This window comes from Sycon ciliatum, chromosome 4 (genome assembly GCF_964019385.1).
Source record: "Sycon ciliatum chromosome 4, ocSycCili1.1, whole genome shotgun sequence".
NCBI lineage: Eukaryota > Metazoa > Porifera > Calcarea > Leucosolenida > Sycettidae > Sycon > Sycon ciliatum.
In genome coordinates, this window is record NC_088646.1 from 9,108,264 (window position 1) to 9,133,002 (window position 24,739).

The 24,739-nt window shown below is 46.8% G+C and overlaps 2 protein-coding genes and 1 long non-coding RNA gene across 4 annotated transcripts in view; 2 read left to right on the forward strand and 1 right to left on the reverse strand.

Annotated features, from left to right (window-relative positions):
* Positions 1–7,580: 7,580 nt before the first annotated feature.
* Positions 7,581–16,891, forward strand: LOC135814334 (aldose reductase A-like). The gene is made up of 10 exons (XM_065327441.1): positions 7,581–7,734; positions 7,903–8,019; positions 11,018–11,080; positions 11,554–11,697; positions 13,887–14,039; positions 14,387–14,494; positions 14,728–14,849; positions 15,707–15,758; positions 16,273–16,421; positions 16,576–16,891. Exons 2-10 carry the CDS (start codon positions 7,912–7,914, stop codon positions 16,658–16,660), a joined length of 984 nt encoding a protein of 327 aa, XP_065183513.1. The 5' UTR covers positions 7,581–7,734; positions 7,903–7,911; the 3' UTR covers positions 16,661–16,891.
* Positions 8,786–24,739, reverse strand: part of LOC135814335 (uncharacterized) — a 167,749-nt gene continuing 151,795 nt past the window's right edge. Inside the window, exons 1-2 of one of the 2 annotated variants that reach the window (XR_010553172.1) lie at positions 10,131–10,294; positions 8,786–9,428 (exon numbers count right to left, since the gene is read on the reverse strand). This is a non-coding gene — a long non-coding RNA (uncharacterized LOC135814335). Of the gene's footprint in view, positions 9,429–10,130; positions 10,295–24,739 lie in introns of those variants that run through there. The other variant, XR_010553173.1, reaches the window with a different exon arrangement.
* On the forward strand, positions 21,214–24,662 carry LOC135814323 (beta-galactosidase BoGH2A-like). Its single transcript, XM_065327429.1, has one exon. The coding sequence runs from the start codon at positions 21,348–21,350 to the stop codon at positions 24,408–24,410; it is 3,063 nt and encodes a 1,020-aa protein (XP_065183501.1). The 5' UTR covers positions 21,214–21,347; the 3' UTR covers positions 24,411–24,662.

Below are 24,739 nucleotides of genomic sequence, written 5' to 3' on the forward strand. Positions count from 1 at the left end.
CATGAGCTGCCGACCCGAACATGTGAGGAGTTCAAAGTTCACAGCGCACAAAATTTAGGTCAGATCACGCACTACACGGTCTAGACTACAGTATTATCAGGGAGTCGTATAGACTATACGACTCCCTGATATTATGACGGAATGTAGTCACTCCAGTCTAGTTCAGGCGGGACGTCAAAGCTGGTATCGGCATGGCTACGGTATACCACATAGTGTGGTGCATGTAGTCTGTACTACTGTAGATCTACCGAGTTTCTGAGATGCTTGATGATCGATGATCCGATAACATCGTTTGCACCATGTAGATCTACCAGGGAGTTATAAAAGCTTTTACTTCGACTCCCTGGTTTTCACCCTACAACTAACTACTTACGAGCGCACCCTACTTGCTGTGTGCGGTCGCCTTTGCAGTCATACCTCTTCTCTAGATTTGGACCAGAGAGCCGTATAAACCTCCCTGCTCTTGACCTGAGTCTGTGGAAGCGGGGATGGTCGTATTAGGCTAACGGCGTCGCACCTAGACTCAATACAAATGCGGCACGAAAATGGAAACATCAAACAACCATCAGCCGGTGCTCTACTATACTTACGCAAGTAATGTGTGCCTGGACCTCAACTGTGCGAGTACGAGTATGTAATGGAGCAATCCTGCAAACAGCTGTTTCAATAAAACACTTGCTTTTTCGAATCAAGGAGTTATAGACCACCCTAATTATAATCTTCATCGTGTTCCTCTCCCGTAGAGGACTGTGGAGAGCACTACTACGACTAGGCATACGTGTAACAACCAGTACTAACATACTAAACTGTATGCAGCAAGACCTCACTCCCAGGCCAAGGAACAGATTGTGAACAATGCTGTATTCGGGGGGGGGGGGGGGACTATACTTCTATTGTCCTGCATCACGATCTTATGAAGATCCAACGGTGATAAGTCATGTTGACAATGGTAGTTGTATCAGTCGAAGGCGCTATTCTAAATTGAAAGCGGGTATTTTGTGAAGCAGTTTAGTATCATCCTGACGGTCCCCGAGTGCCAGTTAGGCACCGGCGGATTATGCCGGCATAATTATTGGCATAATTTGGTGGTTGAAAATTTGGAGCATAATTTGGCATCCTCTCGGAGGTAGGAGCATTACTACCAGTGTACACGATTATACCACAGTTCTACAGTAGTACCTGTATGTAGGCTATCGATATCACGACAACTGTGTACAATGCATCTGATCAGTGCTGGTGGTCTGCATGGTAAAGGGTTCGGAGGTCATGCAGACAGTGTTTTCAATGAAAAGCAGGGTAGAAATCATGGCAATACAGTATTGTATGCTCAAACTCGTCTTCTTCAAAGTTCTTTCGCACACTGACACAGTACATGTAGCAGAAGATGCGAGTGAATCAGCCTTCATCAGGTAATACTGCCAGTGCCCAGTGACAATTGCAAGGCTCTGAAATTGCCTCTCAACAAGCCAAGATTTCACCTTGACTTGCGGTTCGGCACTCGTGCATGCGCCAGTTTAGATCCCAAGGTCACACATTAATCATGTGCATAGTACATGTAGTAATAATATCACTGATACCAGTTAGCCCCATCCCTCACACAAACAAGTCAACAAAGAGGCATCTTAAAAGAAACACTGCTGAAGCACGATCCGTTGTATGGTGGAAGAGCACAACAGGGCAAGCAAGATTTGTTTTTTCTTTTCCGCAAAAATGGGCTGGTGCCATTTGTGATTACGCAGCAAAACAAAGCGCATGACGTCAGTCTTGAATGCAGTACAAAGCAATGCAGTGCAGTGTGTGCGCTAGTTCGGATTGTTGCTAACAAGTACTAGCACAGCTAGTACACCATTATTCTCTAACACATGTGTGCATGAGCAGCATGACACTCCCACAGAATTATTATTATTCCCGTAGCTATGCAGAAGACGTTACTTCAGTAACGTCTGGCGCTAGCCAGGGTCCACACAGCTTTAATTTGGTATTTGTTTGTTTGTGTGTTTGTTTGTTTGTGTCACGCCTGGCGCTATCCCGTATCTGTCCCGTATCTGTCCCGTATCTGTGACTACAAAGGCTCTACAGGATTGTACATAACAGCTGTCCACAATATTTGCGGGCTCCTGTATCTGTCCCGTACCGTACCAATATTCGTCGTATTATGCATACGACTCCCTGATGTAGAGTGGGATTTGGAAAGAAATAGGGAGACGAGGAGGAAATTAAATTAGAATAGACGCCGATAAGGTGATAGGATGCGTCAGCATAAACATACTTTGGAAGAGAGATCCCGTCGTCTCCAAAATAAGCGTGAACGAGCGATTCAGTGCCGGTCACAGGAAACGTCGGAAGAGAGATCCCGTCGACTCCAGAACGCCCGTGATCGGCAGAGTCCGCCGGTCCCAGGCAACGTCAGGACAGACATCCCGTTGAGTCCAGAACGCCCGTGATCGGCAGAGTCTAAGCCGGTCCCAGGAAACGTCAGGACAGACATCCCGTCGAGTCCAGAACGCCCGTGATCGGCAGAGTCATCGCCGGTCCCAGTAAACGTCAGGAGAGACATCCCGTCGACGCGCAGAAAAACTAAATCTGCAGCCTCTTTTGCCGTCGGACAGGATACGTATTTTAGGAGACTGTAAAGTTATGTAATGTCCAAATTTCGACGTGAGCAGCAGGTCACTCGCGTTGATTTTTCGACGTGCGAGCCAAATTACGCGAGCTGAACTTTCGCGTCGCAGACATCCCGTCGATGCGCAGAAAAACTAAATCTGCAGCCTCTTTTGCCGTCGGACAGGATACGTATTTTAGGAGACTGTAAAGTTATGTAATGTGCTCCACAGGCAACCATGCATTCGGCGGCGTGATTGGCTCAACAGGTCAATGTACATGTATTACTACAAAAAGGCCAGAAAATCGGATTATGCAAATAATCGACGTGGAGACAACAATTTTATAATAGCAATAAAAAGAACAAATTCTGCAGTCATCGCCACACTACAACGAAGTCATGTAAGTTTACCAGAATTAATTTTCTTGTCACATTCATCAGTGGAAAGTCGTGACTGAAGAGTAACCATGCTGAACAATGATTAAATATACATTCAATGATGTGTTACGAGAACAAAATACAGTGCCAAAATAGAAAGAGGGAAGGTGAGACAATAGCAGTGAAGTGAGAGCTAAGTGCAACGGTGGGTGAAAAACTAATAATTATAACGCTAAAACTGTGTAGTGAGACAAACAATCATGCTGTGCACCTACGAAAACAATTTTAACGCAACTACATGTTTCTTCTGCTTACAAAGATCAGGCTTATGCAAACGAATACAAACAGCCTCAAGTACTTTCAACTGACTAGCATACCGTGCACGACAAAGAACAGAAAAACTAAAATCATCATACACCTGCAGACACTTAGGGTGAGACAACAAGTGAAGAAAAACGGCAGACTTCTTACGATCACAATCACCATCTGATTCCTCGTCTCCAACAACCGCAATCTCGTCCTCCGTTTCATCTCCCAACTCGTCCTCAGTGTCGTCCTCCGTGTCATTCTCCTCATCAACACTGATCGGTCCCAGGCTCGTTTGACGTTGTTTAACCTCTGTTCGTTGACTCCTCCTTTGATCTTGATGGCAACTTGTTACCATTGTTGTTGTTGTTGTTGTTATTGTTGTTAAATCTCAGCAGCACGTCCCACTGCATATGCTGACTGGCTCGGCACGGGCACTGCGACCAAAACGCGGCAGGCCACTGAAGAACCCTCGGCCACAGCCATCGTTAGCACAATTTCCGTCATCGGCAATAGTGCCTCCATTACCCGTATCGAGAGCCTTGGAGTCGGGTAATGGGCATATTGTCACCACAACACAATGCACCATAACAACACAAGATAACACACCACAACAACATTCAGCTCAAGACCAAAGTGGACGCTGTGATGAGGTAATGCCCTCATCGCCGTCTTTGCCGTTGCCTCCCCCAGAACCGCCACCTACATCTATCATCGGCGGTGCTGGGGCTGAGTCTGTGGTGTCGGTGGCACGTGCATATATGGATGAGGCAAGCACTGATTGTGAACAACGAGAAAGAAGGCTGAAGGGAACGGAATTCAACAAAGAAAGTAACACAATCAACATTCAAAGACCTAGACGATCAACGGCTAATTATTCAATGAATTATTACAGTACTGGAGATCAAGCACCGGCGAGGACACTGGGAACACAAGATTTAACAACAATAACAACAACAACAACAACAATGGTAACAAGTTGCCATCAAGATCAAAGGAGGAGTCAACGAACAGAGGTTAAACAACGTCAAACGAGCCTGGGACCGATCAGTGTTGATGAGGAGAATGACACGGAGGACGACACTGAGGACGAGTTGGGAGATGAAACGGAGGACGAGATTGCGGTTGTTGGAGACGAGGAATCAGATGGTGATTGTGATCGTAAGAAGTCTGCCGTTTTTCTTCACTTGTTGTCTCACCCTAAGTGTCTGCAGGTGTATGATGATTTTAGTTTTTCTGTTCTTTGTCGTGCACGGTATGCTAGTCAGTTGAAAGTACTTGAGGCTGTTTGTATTCGTTTGCATAAGCCTGATCTTTGTAAGCAGAAGAAACATGTAGTTGCGTTAAAATTGTTTTCGTAGGTGCACAGCATGATTGTTTGTCTCACTACACAGTTTTAGCGTTATAATTATTAGTTTTTCACCCACCGTTGCACTTAGCTCTCACTTCACTGCTATTGTCTCACCTTCCCTCTTTCTATTTTGGCACTGTATTTTGTTCTCGTAACACATCATTGAATGTATATTTAATCATTGTTCAGCATGGTTACTCTTCAGTCACGACTTTCCACTGATGAATGTGACAAGAAAATTAATTCTGGTAAACTTACATGACTTCGTTGTAGTGTGGCGATGACTGCAGAATTTGTTCTTTTTATTGCTATTATAAAATCGGATTACTGTGTTAAAATCAACTAATTTTCGCTGGCGATTTAATTTCGCTGATTTCGCCGCTTGGTACCAACCGGCCAAAGTAAATCGCAGGCCAAAGTTTGTCATAGAAGCAAATGATGCATGATCGAGCAATGGATGCATGTGAGAGCAAAAATACCGATCGATTTCAAATTTGACGTGAAATTGCGCGTCACGACGGAAATAACGTGCATCTTTAGAGAGGTTTCTATTTCTCACCGGCCAAAATTTGTTGATTTACAGTATAAGGAGAAAAAGGAAAAGAAGGAGCAAACCAAAAGTAGATGATTATTAGAGAAATAACAATCCGCAATAAATTCTGCAATACTTTTGCCTAACTCATAATATTCAAATTGATTGAAGCGTTTTTGCAATACAGTGATGTGGCCAATCAACGGAAAAAGACATTTCCATCAGTTCTTATAACATGTACGATGAGCTAGGCAAAAAAGCATAAAAGCATAGCGTATGGCCCTGAGCTTCCAAGCTCTCTCCTTCCCGTAGCTATGCAGAAGACGTTACTTCAGTAACGTCTGGCTGGTACTTCAGTAACGTCTGGCGCTAGCCAGGGTCCACACAGCTTTAATTCGGTGTTTGTTTGTATGTTTGTTTGTTTGTTTGTTTGTTTGTTTGTGTGACGCCTGGCGCTATCCCGTATCTGTCCCGTACCGTATCGCACAGCTGGCCATTTGCTGGCTTCCGTATCTGTCCCGTACCGTACCGTACCATCAAACACAGCTGGCTACAAACAGCTGGCCACAATATTATGTACATGTATACGACTCCCTGTGTGTTGCAACTGTGCTTGAAGGGGACCGTTGCACTTTTTGTAGCTCCGTTTTATCTGAGTTTTCAGTCGTTCCTCTTACTAGTCTTGCCAAGGGGGTGGCTCTGGTTCCACCAGAGTTGCCCCTGGCGTATTTCTGAATTTGCTGGGGCGAGGTTTCCGCGACGCGGTCGCCAAGGCAGTGTCTTTTCAGTCACGACCGTTGTCGTCCTCGTCTCTCCATTCGCGGTGGTGTAGCTGACCCCCGAATGGTTTCAAACTGCGAAGCTCGGAGGAGTACAGTGGTGGCAGAGGCATGAGCTGTGAGTGGAGACGGTTGCTGGATATGGATGGTGATGCAGGGAGAAGAGTTACGCTGCCTGACGCCGCGTGGGAAATTGTTTGAACCTGCAATTTCAGTTCGAGCGCGGTGGACTTCTAGACGATGTGTCCTCATGGCTGTTTTTCAACGCTTGGCCTATCGCTGATATCCCTGCGTGGGATGTTCTTCCAGTGGAGTCCAGGTGGAACTTCGGGTGCCCACACTCCATCACCTGGTTGATTGTTTCGGAACTGCAAAAATAATTATTGTTTCCTATTTTGTGCGCATCTCTTGTCATCTCTCTTTTCTATACGTCGCACACCAGATGTACTACTATCGCCATCTTTCTCTTGCTTTCTCTCCCTGCTTGCTGTTTTTTGTTTCTGTTGCCACTGTTCCTCATCATACCCATGCTTGGGTGGTGGGCGACGTGACCCGTTAGGGTAGCTGCCAATACAGTACGACTCCCTGATGTATAGAGAGACTTTCTTTAAAGAAATAGGGAGACGAGGAGGATATGAAATTAGAATGGGTGTTAGTTTCCGAATAGGTGATAGGATGCGTCAGCAAAAACATACTTTGGAAGAGAGATCCCGTCGTCTCCAAAATAGGCGTGAACGGGCGAGTCAGCGCCGGTCACAGGAAACGTCGGCAGAGAGATCCCGTCGACTCCAGAACGCACGTGCTCGGCAGAGTCAGCGCCGTCCCAGGAAACATTTCCATCAGTTCCCACAACATGCACGATGAGCTAAGTAACAAAGCATAGCGTAGGGCCCTGAGCTTCCAAGCTCTCTCGTTTTGGACTCGAATGGAGAGGCTGAGCCAAGGTTTAATTTATACAAAAGAGAAAGGACCAAGGAACTACAAGTTACGCTATACTGTCCACTAACACCACCGGTAACTAAACAATCAGCTCATGCGATAACATAATTGCAGGAGACTGACCGACGGTACTGACGTTCTACAACTAACTGGCTAACACAAAGTAACAGCTCTAGCATACCGGTATCTTGGATGCGCACTCCAACAGCCTTCCAACTTGGAAGGTTGTAATCTAAGTTCTAGAAATAACCATGATAACATAAGGAGGGGAAGGTGAGCTGGTGGTGTTACCGTGTTAGTGGACAGTATAGCGTAACTTGGAGTTCCTTGGTCCTTTCTCTTTTGTATAAATTTAAATTTTGAATAGGGCAATCCCCACAGGCCTAGTATCAGAGTTCACTACCACACACGAATACTTATTAGAAATCCACCATGGTCCGGACATTACCATGATCACAATGACCACTCCTCCTCGACCACATAACCATTGCATAAAAATTATTTCGATCTGCTAACGAGTCTTAGTTCTAGTACAATGATTATGTACTAAGTCTTTGATACACAACGAGCATGCTAGCATAGCTACAAACTGAAAAATGTTTACGTCGCTATTTTTGATGCCGAGATTTATAAGAGTGGCACGTGCGAGCATAAGGTACTACATACCGGTATCTCCGCATCAGGACAGCAGAGCAGCAGGAGTCGTGGAGACTAAATCCGAGGTGTCAGCGAACTGGCCTTGTATTGGTGCGATATCAACAACTGACGCACTGACGGAGTAGAAGTGTTTTGTTGCCGCTCTCCGTTGCACGTTTGCCTGTAGAAAAAGGAATATCGTTTCCTAACGGTGAGTCGAGTACCAGTTGATTTCATCATGAATATGAATGATAATAATAATTATCATTCATTCCTTGCAGGTACACGTACTGGGTGTCCGCAATTATTTTCGCTGCCGCAGAGTACGTATTATATCTTTGTCGAAGTGTGTTTTACTTTCGAATGCTGTGCTCTTTAGTTGTGAGAAATGGCCGCTGGAGCAGTTGGAACCACTCTGACACTGGCAAATAGCCACAAAGTTCCTGCACTGGGATTTGGCACATGGCTGGTGGACGCTGATGTTGTAGGCAAAGCGGTAAGACCATTAAAGGGAAACTGAACGCCAAAAATAAGTATGGCTTATCCGAAGGAGAATTGGGCACTGATTCCGATGAGCTATGTCTCGAGCCGATCAGAGAAGAGGAACCGTGTCAAATTTCATAAATAACACCTTCCATATTTGGAAAATGGGCTTGATGACGTGCGTACTGCTTAGCTGTCACCATGCTGTGCATGCTCAGCAGTGTAATTGAATGGAAGAAAACAATTACTTTGGTGTTTTGCAGCTCTATTTCGTTCCCTGACGGTACCCAAATCTAGATGTAGGAATCTGTTGAGCAGGAGAGTGACACATGTCTTCCCGAAGGCTGTCCAGCCTGCAGTGGTGATGAAGAAGACACGAATATCACCCCAAGATCGATTGTAGCGAATTGGAAAACTCATGGTGAATTTGCTTCCACTCCAAGGCAATGTCGAGGTATGAAGGGTGCTTGTACTGCCTTCCAAAGTGAAGCGGAGATGAACATGGCTTTGCATAGCTGTTGCTCTACGCCAACTTACCTACTCTTGCTGGTACCGTAGTGGTATATTGCAAATTTCGTGGACGAACAATTCGAGTCACTAGTGGCTAGTGAGCAACACTAACAGGTGAGATTTTTCAATTTGACAAAAATTGTTCTTGTTTGAGAACAGACGGTGGCAGTCATTAGACTCAGTAGGTGTCTCTCTGCGGCTTCTTTCCCTTCATCGATAGGGTTGTGCTTGAAGTCGAAATAAATAGAACACGTGGAACAAAAATCTGATCATGTAATTCGAATTTCAATTTCAAAGTATGTGTACATCAAATCACAAAAATTTCAATATGGTGCTGTGCACTGAAAAAGACTGGGAGCTGGCAGCAATGGAAAGGGAAGAAACGAAACCAGTAAAGTAGAGTATTCGTAAGGTAGAGGGAGTTGAAAACGGGAGACGAGTAATGAGCGTTTCAGTTCGAAGTAGTGTCAATAGACAGCATTGTGTTGCATATGTTGTGAATATTGTGCGAATCTAATAATTGGCAGAGGGTAGTGATTAAGCAGAGTATTGTTACAACACGAGGTACTTTGTGAGCAGATAGCAATCAATATCACGACATGGTTTAGACAGGAACTCATAAATGTCAAGAAATTGATAATCCAAAATTATAATTATTATCCCCTAAGTAGTATAATTATTATGGTGTTCTCCTGTGTTTACATGCAGAGCCTTGACGTTGCTGGACGAGCGACAATATAAATTACATAAACTTGTAGCTCATAATGTGGGATGACTGCCGTATTGCATTGCCAACGCAAACCCATCCTGTGTCAGTGCAGCCATCCAGCAACGTACTCCCCGGACCAGATGCCGCTGCAGCTGAACACCATGCCGATGGAAAGCCAGGAGTTGATGGCGAAGCATTCTGGTCTGCACAGTACAAGGCAAAGAACAATAATATTATGAATTATAACGCATTGTAATCCTTCCCACACATCTTTGTAAAAACAAACAAACAGTGCCATTATCACAACACTAGATCAAGCATCTTGATGGAGGTATTTTCCATTGTGCTGGCCCAGCATCTGCACCAGGAAGACCATGTACACTTACAAGTATCTTGTGTGTGTTTGTGTATCCGTCTGTGCACACGTGTGTGTGGGGGGTGGGGGTAGACGCATATGTGTATGGGTAGGAGTGTGTGTGTGTGTGGGGGGGGGGGGGGGGTTCACACACATGTGTATGGATGTGTGCGTTGCATGCGTGTGTCTATGGGATGGGGTGGGGGTGCACGCACATGTGTACATGTGTGCGCGCAATATAGAATGTGTGTATTGTGTTCGTTGAACACAGGGAGTCCTCCTGATTCCATAAACTTTGTGATCATTGTGATTTCATGTGCTTTGAAGTTGAAATTCGCAATACATGTACTGATGCTTGATTAGATTTATGTTCCACATGTTCTATTTATTTTATTAATTTTTACTTCAAGCACTTGTACTATCAGTATCAAGCACCACCCTACCAATGAAGGGAAAGAAGCAGCAGAGACACCTACTGAGTCAAATGACTGCCACCGCGTACCGTCAGTTCTCAAACAAAAACAATTTTTGTCAAATTGAAAAATCTCACCTGTTAGTGGTGCTCACTAGCCACTAGTGACTCGAATTGTTCGTCCACGAAATTTGCAATATGCCACTACGGAACCAGCAAGAGTAGGTAAGTTGGCGTAGAGCAACAGCTATGCAAAGCCATGTTCATCTCCGCTGCACTTTGGAAGGCAGTACAAGCACCCTTCATACCTCGACATTGCCTTGGAGTGGAAGCAAATTCACCATGAGTTTTCCAATTCGCTACAATCGATCTTGGGGTGATATTCGTGTCTTCTTCATCACCACTGCAGGCTGGACAGCCTTCGGGAAGACATGTGTCACTCTCCTGCTCAACAGATTCCTACATCTAGATTTGGGTACCGTCAGGGAACGAAATAGAGCTGCAAAACACCAAAGTAATTGTTTTCTTCCATTCAATTACACTGCTGAGCATGCACAGCATGGTGACAGCTAAGCAGTACGCACGTCATCAAGCCCATTTTCCAAATATGGAAGGTGTTATTTATGAAATTTGACACGGTTCCTCTTCTCTGATCGGCTCGAGACATAGCTCATCGGAATCAGTGCCCAATTCTCCTTCGGATAAGCCATACTTATTTTTGGCGTTCAGTTTCCCTTTAACATGTGTGTATGTAGGTGTAGTACGTGGTGTGTGTGTGTGTGTGTGTGTGTGTGTGTGCGTGTGTATGTGACTGTGTGTGCTTGTGTGCTTGTGTGTGTGTGTGTGTGTGTATGTGTGCGCGTGCGCATGTGTGTGTGCCTGAGTATGTGTGTATGCGTGCAAGCATGTGTACAATACAAGTGGTCAGTGCTAAGGCTAACCTTGATTTTAGTCACCTCCATGATGATATCTGCTTTTAGTACTTACCAAATTTGTGTGCATACTTTGAAACTGGTGGTTTGCAGCTGTTGGAGGCCGCAGAAGTTGGATACAGGCATTTCGACTGTGCGGAGCGCTACCAAAACCAGGTGAGGATCAAATTCTTTGGTGATTCTAGTGTCATTCTCTATTGCTCCTTAAGGTTATTGACTGCTTATATTTGACTCCTTTTTAGGAAATGAACACATGCTTAAACAAACGGCGAGGAGACAATAATTTGATAACCGCAATCAATAAGACAAGCTGAATCGACGTTTGTGTATACTTTATTCATTAGTGTAGAGAAAAAATAAGGATTCAAACAAGTTTTCGTACAACACTCATCAGGAATCGTCGTTGTACTAAAGGACACTGAAACAAAGTTGAGCTATTATAGAAAATCTAAGTTAGAGAAATAACACCAAGAACAACAGCAGTGAAAGTTACAAGCTTGTTTGTTGTAGGATCCGGGTAAAAGACGGAGGTGAACACGAGATCTTTTACGAGGGTTTTTTTTCCTATTAATATTGACCTGGGTACGAGGTCAATATTTGATATGTAACTTGTGCATTTGGATATGCAGAGGGCGATTGGAAAAGCATTCCAGCAGCTCTGGGAAAAGGGCTACAAGCGTGAGGACTTCTTCATTACCAGCAAGCTCTGGTGCACGCGCCATGACAAGGCAGAGGAGTCCTGTTGCCGCACACTGGCCGATCTTCAACTCGAGGTGAGTGCGCCAGAGTTGAGCCGAGTGGATCTCGGATAGGGCATATGGGCTCCCTCGTTCAAACAGTGCCTCGATGGTATGCACTCTGAACTCTTTCAACGGCTGTTTTCATACATACTTGGTAGTACTCTGCATTGTGTCTTACTTTATTTATTTATTTATTTATTTCACCTTCCCGTGGCCAGAGAATATAGGCCAATATGGAGGGAGGGGGGCGGTAGCCAGCCATGGCAGTAAACAAAAACAAAGCAAAAATAAATAAATATTACACATTACTGGAGGCAAAGAGAAACAAATGTGGATGAAGAACTAGCAGTTATTAGAACACGAGCTTCATGTTGGCCTTGAAATCCTTTAGCGTACAAGACGATTTTACTGATAGAGGCAGGGCCAGCCAGAGAGAATAGGCAGCAAAAAACGGAGATCTGGTATAAGCTGAGGTTCGGGCTTTAGGTAAAGTGCAGGGATTGCGCGTAGGACGAGTGGGAAGAAACCAGTTATATTTACGCAAGTGTGGCGGGGCTTTGTCAAGACGAATAGAATGAACAACAATACACAGTTTTCGATCCGCTTGACTAGAGATAGGGAAGGTGTTAAACATATCATACAGCTCGGCAGAAGGAAAGTATGATGGTTTGCGGAAAAGGACTTTGAGTATCCTCTTATTGTGGACGTCCAGGGTACTCATTAACGATTTACTAAGTAGGGATGACCAGGCGGTTGAGCAATAGAGAAAAATGGGGAGATAGCAATGATAAAAAAGGCGAATGCATTCAAGCGGTAGGTGGGAGCAGTGAGACACGAGGTAGCCAACAGCTTTACTGACTTTGCTACAGATATAGTCGACATGTCTACTAAACGATAAGTCTGAGTCAATGACCAAACCAAGATGTTTGTGTTGTTTTACCACTTTGAGGTCTGTGAGGGATCCGGGAAGAGTGAATGCATAGGTTGGCTCTGAGTTCGGCAGGAATAATATCTCAGTCTTGGCGATATTAGGTCTTAGTCTCCAGGTAGTCATCCACTGATGGACTTCGTTGATACCGCGCTGGAGACTGTCTCGCAGCCTGTCTAGACACTCATTGAACCGGAGCAGTGCAGTATCGTCAGCAAATAAGGACACACCTTCAACATGACTGGGAAGATCATTTATATACACTAGGAAAAGGAGGGGCCCTAGGATGGATCCCTGGGGCACTCCGGACAGAACAGGTGAAGCATCTGAGAGAGTTCCACCTACAAAGACAACTTGCGTTCTGTCGGATAGGTAGTCTGTAATCCACTCCAGCGCTGAGTCACACACACCGAAAACTTTGGAAAGTTTAGCAAGTAATGCACGGTGCCACACGGTGTCGAAAGCTTTCTCGAGGTCGAAAAAGCACATGGCAACTTTCCGCCCCATATGACGATGGTCGGCAATGTTTTGGATCAGCTTGGTGAGCTGTAGAGCGGTCGAGTCACCACAACGAAACCCAGATTGCGCGGGATCCAGAGCAGGAGAAATATGATTATACAATTGATTGAAGAAGAGCCGTTCGCAAAGTTTGGAAATACAGGACAGGAGGGAAATTGGGCGATAGTTACTAGCTTGAGATTTGCTGCCTTTGCACTTGTAAATAGGCACAATTTTAGCCAGTTTCCAGTCAGAAGGGAACTTGCCTGTGGTAAAGGAGAGGTTAAATAGGCGGCTAAGTGGAAAAGAAATCGCAGGAGCTAGCTTCTTTATCATATTGTTCGTGATACCGTCTAGCCCTGGCGCTTTCCCAGATTTCAGGTTTGAGATGGCTTTACGAACATCTGCTGTAGTGATATGAACGCGGGTGAATTGGCGAGTAAGTTGAGTGTCATATTGGAGAGGGGGTATTACTAAACGTGGGTCATCAGGCACCGCGACAGAGGTAAACTGCTTGTTGAGGATGGTTGCTTTTTGGAAGCTGTCGGACACCAGCAGCCCATCAGGGCTTGCAATGTCAGGGATGCCAGGTTTTACTTTGTGCGATCGCTGACTGCGGACAAACTGGTGAAGCGTAGTGCTGTCTTGAAACGTACTTGAGGAGTTCTCCTAATAGCCATCATTCATGATGAAAATAGAGGTCTTGAAAACATGCTTGTTTTACTTTTTATTGTCAGTTTCTATGTTCACTCATTTAGGATGTTCACGATTGACTGTGTGTCCTTGTACAATGCAGTACCTGGATCTCTACCTTGTACACTTTCCTGAAGCTTTCCCAGCGGAAACCAGCGAAGAGGTGATGGCGGTTAACTGTATGATTTTTGATGAGACAGGTGGCGACTCGCCGTACGCCCAAGTCACCGTAAAGGAAACCTGGGCCGGTATGGAGGTAAGCGCAAGCAACTGTGCGTCATAGGTACGTGTTTGTGTGTAAGCGTGAGTGAATCTCTGATGATTGCTGGACGAGCTGGGCACGTGGACATGTATGAGCATCTGATCAAACTAGTGGGTGTGAATATCTTTCATCAGATGTAATATTAGAGGTGTTTCCATCGGGTTGCTTGTGCTATAGCATATAGCATATAGGTATTCCTCACTGTGCTTCACTTTATATGCAAACATCCAACTCTTGGTAGCACATTTTGTCAGCTCACTTTATGTTGGAGGTGTCATACTGGAAGACCTAGCTTAAATTTCTTTCTATTTGGACCCATGCTATTGTTTCCTTTCGTTTAGACGGTGGTCGACAAAGGTCTTGCCCGCTCCATTGGCATCAGCAACTTTGCTGTGTCCGAGATCCAGGACCTGCTCACGTATGCACGGATTCGACCCGCTGTCAACCAGGTAATGTGGCAATCAGTGCCGTAGGGAGGATTTAGGGCCTTGAGATCTCGCTGCAAAATTGCATGTATTCGTTTAGGATCAGTTGTGTTATGCTCTTGTGTAGATATGTCAGAAAGCGCTCGAGGCGTTTCGCTGTAACCATTGTAATACCAGTGACACTAGCTATCTGTGTGCGCTATACATTGTGAACTGATGGCTGCAAGGTTGTTACCTTGCCTCGTCTGTGCATGTAGGTTGAACTACATCCGTACAATTCCAGCCCTGCTCTGGTCGAGTACTGTGCTAAGGAGAGCATTGTGGTTACCGGGTACACATCACTCGCTAACCCATACTTCCTCAATGAAGTTGACCCCGAGTAAGTGCAGCAAGGATGTTACACCGAGCTAGGCTTTGCTAAACAGACAATATAGAAATGATGTTACACCAAGCTAGGCTTTGCTAAACAGAACTTACTTACCAGTAGAGTCCTGTTCAAAGTCATTTGAGGTGGTGGAAAGTTCAGTCGCTAAATCAGACACGTCTATAAATATCACATCAGACACGTCTATAAATTTGCAGAATAACAGCATACCTACCAACCATCCCGATTTGGCCCGGACCGTCCCGATATCGAGGGTGGTAAAACGGGACCGTCCCGATATCGAGGGTGGTAAAACGGGACCGTACCGATATCGAGGGTGGCAAAACGGGACCGTCCCGATATCGAGGGTGGTAAAACGGGACCGTCCCAATATCGAGGGTGGTAATAGGCACCCAAAAGTGCATTAGCCGCATGCCTCGCAGCTACATCTGTACACATTTCCACACCTATGTGTAGGTATCTCATTGTCCTGATCTCAGGTTTGCAAAGGTTGGCAGGTATGTAAAAAGGCTTGGTAGATTTGATTGGCGGTGAATCTGATCTCATTTGGACATCATCGCGGCCGTACCCTGACTGTTCGTAGTACTGGTGTGGTACTAGCAAGCGTAGTTGCTGTCACTTCACAGTAGACTGAATTTGCTGCATGTTGACATGTCATTGAAACTTGGATATCAACCAGTGAACAGCGTGGTGACATTCCTCCTGGATTCACCTAGCATATTTCCATGTAAATCGGCACTATTGCCAGGGCCCTGATTCCACTCTAAAATCATACTCCATAACTACGGTTCTACACCTGGTCTCATGTGGGAACTGTTCTGTTATGGCATGATTCTCACTTGTGTTTGCAGCAATCCTCGCCGAGCCGGAGTCAAACTGGAACCATTGATGCAAAATGAGAAGGTCAGTGCAAATAGTACAAGTTGAGGTACAGTTCCCTTTATTGTCGGGCACATGTACCAGCAAGCAATGGAAACTCTATTCAACAAAAATGATCAGCACTTGCCATCGATTTACGGTATTAGCCAAAGAATTATGGAATTGACCTTCGGAATGAACCCGGCACACTGCACCGTACAGCCTTGTACACAAGTGCCGTCTGCAGTTGTGTGAATAATTGCAGCGCTGTACCCGACGGTTTCATTGGCTACCATTTTACAGCCATGTCCTGCATCAACTTGCTAACACACATCATTTCAGATCAGTTCCATGTCACGACAGGGCCTATATTATTAATTTTCATGATTACGTTTTACTATTAGCACCTTCGCAATGTAAGCGGGTTTGCAGACTTCGCTTGTGCCGTTCAGGACAACAAAGACACCGAAAATACAGGAAACAAAGCCATGAGAATTCGTGGGCCTAGTCCCAGGTCATCGTTTCCTTACACCAACACATGGATTGTGTTCTCTTCCAGGTCCTATCCATTGGCAAGAGCCACGGCAAGACTGCTGCACAGGTTCTGCTGCGCTGGGGTGTGCAGCGTGGCTGTTCAGTGCTGATCCGCTCGCTGCGACGTGAGAGACTTCAAGAGAACGCTGGCATCTTCGATTTCGAACTGACCTCGTAAGTAATCTACCCTGACATGTTTGTCATGTATCTGCTCTTTGCATGTCTAACCTTCACACTGATGATAGCTTCAACACGTCTACGGTCTAGTGTCTACTCATGATTGGTACGAGCTGCCTGTTTTACATGATTGTTGTGTGCTCATTTGCAGATCTGAAATGGAGACCCTGTCTTCTCTAAACCGGGACTTCAAGCTCGTCAATCCACCGTGGAGGAGGTGGCCAAAAGAAGCATAGACAGTCAACAGTTGGAGCAGGAGGCGTTTTTTTCAATTTCAAAGTCTATTCAGAGTAGTGTATTCTTAAATATTATCATTGCAAACCTTTCGTATCGGTTTCTCCTCTCCTCTAACGCCCACCAGGTATAAACCTTCCACTGATGCTGCTGTTGATGCCCTGGTGGCGGTAGTAGGCCATAGTGATCCGTGTTTTCAAAGTAATTTTTCAAGTCAAAAGTATGCTATCGCATCCGTTCCCACAGGGTACTCGCGAGTCACGACGACCGCTAACACCCGGTAAACCCAGTGGCAGATGCAACGCCTAACGGTGTGGGCGAAAAGATAAGTTTCACAACCACTGGCACAAGTGTCGTAAACCCCATTAGCCGCATCCATGTACCCCTTGTGCCTTGCCACAAGTTTCCAGTTGACTGTGGGCAGCAGCACGGCTGGAAAAACCCGCTCCCAGGCAGGGCTTGAACCATGTACCTCGCGTATCTCAGTCATGGTCTTTGACCAATTCACTGTGCCTCCCTGTTTTCGAAAAGGTAGCACCAAAACTGAATGCATAGTTTCCTTGGTGGGAGAGATTTATACAATACAAGCAGAGACAACCAGATCCCAATACCAACAGTCAACTACTTCAGAGCAAATGTGTAAGTTTCCAACGGACACACTGCCCTTGCAAACGAAACAGCGGAAAGAGTTCTGCTAGGGCACAGAATATTGGAGGAATGTTCTGGTACTGGTACAATGGCAAAATAAACAGTGCGTGCAGCACTTAGTAAAGGCTGTTTGAAAAAATCAGTATTCAGGGTATGATTCCTCAGCTAACGGTACTTCAGAAAAGGAGCACCAAGAAAGAGGATCCACTAGGAAAAAGGAAACACAATTTGGGAATAGAAGAAGGCTGAACCATGGCAGCCATTTGCGTGTTATACTGCCGAAGACTGGCTGTACCAGTGCAGGTCAGTATTTACCTTGATAAATAGCACGCTGAGTTAGTTATCCCACAAAGGATTCCAGATAGGAATACGCCTCTAGAGATTGAGTGCTGGCTTGGCGTGCAACTTTCACGGGAAGGTCCTCGATGGAGCCTGACACTGGAATAGTTAATGTGGCTGCGACTAACCTATCGCTGCTTGCCTTGACCACGATAGGCTCCATATTAGAACAGGCATCGACCACTTTTGTTGGTCCTTGGTCTACATCGATTGCAATGGCAAGATCACGATTCTCGCTGACGCAGTCAACTGTGACTTGGAATATGCTTCGCGTATGACCTCCATACGCTGGCACGTGATCACTCTTGGCATTTTGGTGACATTCGTTATCTCCGTTGCCAACCCCTATGAGCCTGCCTGGACCTGAGACAACGCTGAACGTGATGTTGACAATTGAGTCGGTGACGACAACACCGTTTGCATCCACAACACTGGCGCCCACCATCGCGGCATCGTGTCCATCGAGAACGAGTTTGGTACCAGTGCCTGTTGTCGGAGATGGTGCATCGAGTGTCAACTTCACTGCATGAGCTTCCTTGGCCGCAATGAGAGCATGGCTGGATGTAACCTTGCCGCTTGCGTCCATGCCTACAGCTGTGACATTTGCAATGCCAGACGCTAGCCCAGCCCCTACCCAGACATCATTTGGTGTACAGGTGCTGAGAGCGGCATCGCCAATCCAGCAGCCAGTGTCATTGGCAGCATACTGCCATATTTTACACGTCTCCTTCTCAGCGCAGCATGCCGCTTCACAATCCGATGCCGAATGAGCTTTAGGAGCACGAGTCAGGCCGTGGCACTGTACTCCTGAGAGATTATGTGTGTAGTTACAACTAGCCGGTGTGCTTGTTGTGACCTTCAGGGTCAACTCTTCACCCGTGTTTGTATTCTCCTTGCGGTCGGTCAACTTGCCATTCACAAACACCCCCACCGATGCACCCGACGAGAACACCGCGACTGTATTACCAATCTGACTCGGTAGTTCCAGTATGCGTGTCATGTCCACAGCGGGGTATAGAGGTCGACCAGGATCATCCATGGGTATCATAGCCAACCAGTTTAGGACATACCAGTATGCATGAGGCTTGGGGAAACCGGCAAGGTCAAAGTTGCCGAAAGAAGACGTCACGGAAGGCCAATGACCACTCTCACCATAATAATCGAACAGTGTCCACACACCCAAGCTACCAGCAACGTATGGAAGAAGTCCTGGTGAGTTTTGGTCATGCATACATGTAGTCGTTTCTTCACGGCGCAGTCGCTGAGTCTGGCAGCTGCAACATTCTGACAGTACAAGCGGCATGTCAGGATTTCCCTTGTGAAAGCTGATGAACGACTCGTTCCGTGCATGTGACATTCCCTGCACATCAAGACCGTCGGTTCCGCCGTTTGCGGCCGTCGGTCGCTGCGGATCCAATGCTTTAGCAGCGGCACGGAATGACAGGCCGGTTTGGTTGGTGACTTGCCCGCACTCGTATTCATTGCAGTAACTCCACACAACAATGCTTGGATGACTGCGATGTGACTTGACCATGTCATGCATGGCTCCAACATACTCCATGCCGTAGTCTCTGTTTTCGTCCCACACCAGTACACCAACAGCATCCAGGAACTCATACAGAACGGGCAGATATGGATTGTGCGACATTCTCCAGAAGCTACCGCCAACTGCTTTGGATGCTTGCACACGGAAAAGGTGTACACGATCCGGTATAGCCGTGCCAACACCTGTGAAGCTGTTGTGATGTGAGAAGCCATGGAACTTCAGAGCTTTGCCATTCAGAGCAAATCCCGACGCACCACTCCAGCTAGTTTGACGAAATCCAACTGTCAAGTTCCGGCTGTCGACTACACTTTCATCACTTGAGTTCACTAACTCTGCTCTCACAGTGTACAATGACGGTTGTTGTATAGACCATGGTGTTACTTTGGTAACGGACAGTGTCATGGAAACAATATGTGGTGTCCCAGGTTGGATAGAGATATGACTGGTGGTGTTTGTGGACATTACTCCACCACTAGGGTCATAGAGAGTGAATGAGACTGTTAGTAACTGACTTGCACTGGAGAATGTCTCCACTTCTACAGATGCATGAGCTGTTCTGGATTGCAGGTCAATTTCTGGTGACACAAATACTCCACTATGTACAAAGTGTGTGTGACCAGTGGCAACGAGATATGTTTTGCGATAGATTCCTCCACCCTCGTACCAATGACCACTACCGAATGATGCATCCACACGCACAGCAATGACATTGACAGCAGCAGTGCCATACTCTAAGCTGGTGATGTTGTCTAGTCGTACTGTGAACCCTGTATATCCACATGTGTGTGTCTGTACATACTGACCATTCACCCAGATCTGAGCTACGTGGAACACACCTTCAAAGTAGATCTCTATGTACGAACCCTGCCAGTCCTGCGGAATATGGAATGATTTGCGATACCAGGACACATTCCTCAATAGGTAGCCGTGGTGGGAATCTGGGGTCTGGACGAAGTCGCCTTCCACCACGAAGTCATGCGGCACATCCACAACTCTCCAGTCAGAATCGGTGAAGTTCTTTGCGGCAAATTTGTACTCCGTGCGAAGAGGTGGAGCACTCTTGCGCTGTCCGCCGTTATCGATCTGCGGCTTGGTTGACTTGGAGCACTCGGCATTGGCCTGTCCATGATAGCACCTGCGGCCTGAGTTATCTTGTTGCCAAACCATACACTCCGGGTTGTAAGCGCATCCCACCATGCAGTCATAGGGAGTGAACCTGTTCGGGTTATGCTCCATGTTCGAGCAGCCATACCCAGAAATATCCGTGAACGTGGTGTCGCCGGGCCCCGGTGCTCCATCGGGTGCATGGCCGAAACGAAACCTCCAGCCGTAGTCGAATGTTACATGGTGTCGTGGTGCAGCCACTGCCGTCCATCCATCGGCATTGCTAGCCGCCACGTTTTCAGTGGACTTCGAAAAATGAGCAGGGTTAGAGCTGACCAAATTCGTCGAAAGGAGTAAGCAGAGAGCCCCGTACAAGGGAAGAACAATTACCCTGTCCACCATTGTGGCTCTAACGATTCGATGTGCACGACTCTTCCTCTGCCTAGCTCAGGTCTGAAAGAGACAAAATGTAATTCGGACCAGAGACTAAGAAGATATGCGAGCGAGAAAGACGTCGGCTAAAAATTAATAGTAATCGTCCAGTCAGCTCGATCATCATTCTGTCAAGAAATGTGATTCAATCCACCGTCGGCATATATAGGCAATGCGACTCCTACTCCTACTCCTAGCCCCTGGCCTGATGGATGTCAGTTTACAGACTCAGTTTGGCGCATTGGGTAGATCTACGTATGGTGGCATGGGTGGGATCTCTCTGACTCTGAGCTGAGTTAGGACGATTTGTACGTAATACTAGACGTGTTCCAGACAGCCCGTTCCGAGCCTCCAGATCACCCGGTCTCACGTGTCAGTCATGCTAGCTCTAGCACTAGCAGCACTAGAACTAAACTGTCGTAAATTATTAATTTAATATTATTTACAATCAATTATAAAGAAATAGCAGCAGCGGTAGGATATGCATTCAAGCTTTAGTTTCATCTACACTGCTGCCTGCATTTCGTTCTAGGGAAATAGCACTCCAGTGTTTGCGGCTAGTGAGTAGTGAGTAGTGTTCACACGGCTAGGTTATCAGGACTAACAGAAACACTAGGGGTATGGCCGCGGTGAGGGACCTCACCAGGGCTAAGGCTAGTAAGGGTGCAGTGATTGTCACCCTTCTTCTTCTGCTGGCTAGCACTAAACATGCGAACTCGTTTGCCACCAAGTTCTCAAAAGTGGCCGACCAGACCAACAACATGCAGCCGTCATCACCAGCAGCATTAGCACAACCACGACAACACGTAACCTTCGACTACGGCTGGAGGTTTCGTTTCGGTCACGCACCCGACGGCGCACCAGGACCCGGCGACACAACGTTCACGGACATTTCTGGATACGGCTGCTCGAACATGGAGCACAACCCGAACAGGTACACGAATTATGACTGCATGGTTTCGTGTGCGTACGACCCTCTGTGCATGGCTTGGCAACAGGGCTATGCCTGCTTTCACGGCCAAGCCAATGCAGTCTGCTCCGAAACCATGCCACAGAAACTGCCCCATGGTGGACAGCGAAAGAGTGCAAAACCTCCGCGAACAGATTACAAGTTTGCTGCCAAGAACTTCACCGATTCTGACTGGAGAATAGTTGATGTGCCCCATGACTTCTCCGTTGAACAAGACTTTGTTCATTCTGCTGACCCTCACCATGGTCAATTATCCAGGAATGTGTCCTGGTATCGCAAATCATTTCATATTCCTCAGGACTGGCAGGGTTCGTACATTGAAATCTACTTTGAAGGTGTGTTCCACGTAGCTCAGATCTGGGTGAATGGTCAGTATGTACAGACACACACATGTGGATATACCGGATTCACAGTACGACTAGACAACATCACCAGCTTAGAGTATGGCACTGCTGCTGTCAATGTCATTGCTGTGCGTGTGGATGCATCATTCGGTAGTGGTCATTGGTACGAGGGTGGAGGAATCTATCGCAAAACATATCTCATCGCCACTGGTCACACACACTTTGTACATAGTGGAGTATTTGTGTCACCAGAAATTGACCTGCAATCCAGAACAGCTCATGCATCTGTAGAAGTGGAGACGTTCTCCAGTGCAAGTCAGTTACTAACAGTCTCATTCACTCTCTATGACCCTAGTGGTGGAGTAATGTCCACAAACACCACCAGTCATATCTCTATCCAACCTGGGACACCACAGATTGTTTCCATGACACTGTCCGTTACCAAGGTGACACCATGGTCGATACAGGAGCCATCATTGTATACGGTGAAAGCAGAGTTAGTGAACGCAAGTGATGAAAGTGTTGTCGACAGCAGAAATTTGACAGTTGGATTTCGTCAAACTAGCTGGAGTGGTGCATCGGGATTTGCTCTGAATGGCAAAGCTCTGAAGTTCCGTGGCTTCTCACATCACAACAGCTTCACAGGTGTTGGCACGGCAATACCAGATCGTGTACACCTTTTCCGTGCGCAAGCATCAAGGGCAGTAGGTGGTAGCTTCTGGAGAATGTCGCACAATCCGTACCTGCCCGTTCTGTATGAGTTCCTGGACGCTGTAGGCATACTAGTGTGGGATGAGAACAGAGACTACGGAATGAAGTATGTTGGAGAAATGCACGATATGGTTAAGTCGCACCGCAACCACCCAAGCATAGTTGTGTGGAGTTTCTGTAACGAAGTGGAGTGTCAACAAGTCACAAACCAAACCGGCCTCTCATTCCGTGCCACAGCCAAATCCCTAGACCCTCAGCGGCCGACAGCAGCCAACGGAGGCACGGACGGCATTGATATACAGGGTATGTCGCATGGACACAATGAGTCATTCATCGGATTTCATGAGAAGAATCCCGAGGTGCCGACTGTCCTGTCTGAGTGTTGTAGTTGCCAAACACAGAGGCTCAGTCGTGATGCAACCACAACATGCATGCATGACCAAAACTCGCCCGGGCTGCTCCCGTACGTTGCCGGCAGCCTGGGTGTATGGACATTGTTTGACTACTATGGAGAAAGCTTTGGCTGGCCACGTGTGTCCTGTTCGTTTGGCAACTTTGACCTGGCCGGCTTCCCCAAGCCTCATGCATACTGGTATGTCCTAAACTGGTTGGCTATGATACCCATGGATGATCCTGGTCGACCTCTATACCCCGCTGTGGACATGACACGCATACTGGACCTACTGACTCAGATTGGTAATACAGTCGCGGTGTTCTCGTCGGGTGCGTCGGTGGAGGTGTTTGTGGACGGCAAGTCGACCGGCCACCAGGAGAATACAAACACCGGCGAAGCCATGATATTCAACATGACAACCAGCACACCGGCTACTTGTAACTACACACACAATCTCACAGGAGTACAGTGCATAGGCCTCAATCACTCCAAGGCCAATTCAGCATCCGACTGTGAAGCGGCTTGCTGTGCTGCGAAGGAGACATGTACCGTGTGGCAGTATGCGGAGAAAGAGAATGGATGCTGGATTGGCAATGTGGATCTGAGCAGATGTACTGGTGCAGATGAGAACTGGGTAGGCGGTGGAAGTATGGTTACAGCCAGCAACGTCACGGCTGTAGGCAGGGATGCAAGCGGCAAGGTCACATCCAGCCATGCTCTCATTGCCGCCAAGGAAGCTCATACAGTGCAGTTGACACTCGATGCACCATCTCCGACAACAGGCACTGGCACCAAACTCGTTCTCGATGGGCACGATGCTGCGCTAGTGGGTGCAAGTGTGGTGGATGCGAACGGTGTTGTCGTCACCGACTCAACTGTCAACATCACCTTCAGCGTTGTCTCGGGTCCAGGCAGGCTAATTGCTGTCGGTAATGGAGATAACTATTGCCATCAGAATGCCAAGAGTGATCACATACCGGTGTATGGAGGTCATGCCCGTGGCATATTCCAAGTAACCGTCGACTGTGTCAGTAACAATCATGATATGTGCCTCGCAATCGATGTAGACCAAGGACCAGCCAAGGTACAAGCAGGCGAGTGTGCCGATGTTGAAAACATTGTGATCAAAGCAAGCAGTGATGGATTAGCTCCAGGCACATTGTCTATTCCAGTATCTGGCTCTGTTGATGACCTACCGCTGGAAGTTGCAAAGCAATCCAAGGATCTCTCTGGCTATACGTATCTTGAGACATTCGTCGGATGATAGCGAACCCATTGGCTTTGGAAACTGGCATGTGTGTGTGACTATTTCGTTAACTTGAATCTTGCCACTGCCAGGTCCCAACATCATTTATTATGCTTTGATGAACCTTTCCCCCTGCACTCATCGTATGGTGATTTATTGATCTTCTTGTTTGGCATGCACGTGCCGAAGATGCCATTACCTCAGGCTTATCTGGTGCCGTTGCATGCTGCCAGTGTCCACACTTATTTGAAATAGCGTTGGGCGTGTCAAGTCTGCTTTTAGTGCAAAATCTCAGCTACCGGTATGCGACCGGTCAGCTTGGCAACTTCTCGTAGGAGTCTGATGGT

What these genes read in the sequence shown, in the direction of transcription:
- LOC135814334 (XM_065327441.1), top strand. Translation starts at nt 7,912, where the DNA reads ATGGCCGCTGGAGCAGTTGGAACCACTCTGACACTGGCAAATAGCCAC. An exon ending in TGGCCGATCTTCAACTCGAG is followed by an intron (nt 11,698 to 13,886) that starts GTGAGTGCGCCA and finishes TGTACAATGCAG; the next exon opens with TACCTGGATCTCTACCTTGT. An exon ending in CTCAATGAAGTTGACCCCGA is followed by an intron (nt 14,850 to 15,706) that starts GTAAGTGCAGCA and finishes TTGTGTTTGCAG; the next exon opens with CAATCCTCGCCGAGCCGGAG.
- LOC135814323 (XM_065327429.1), top strand. Translation starts at nt 21,348, where the DNA reads ATGGCCGCGGTGAGGGACCTCACCAGGGCTAAGGCTAGTAAGGGTGCA.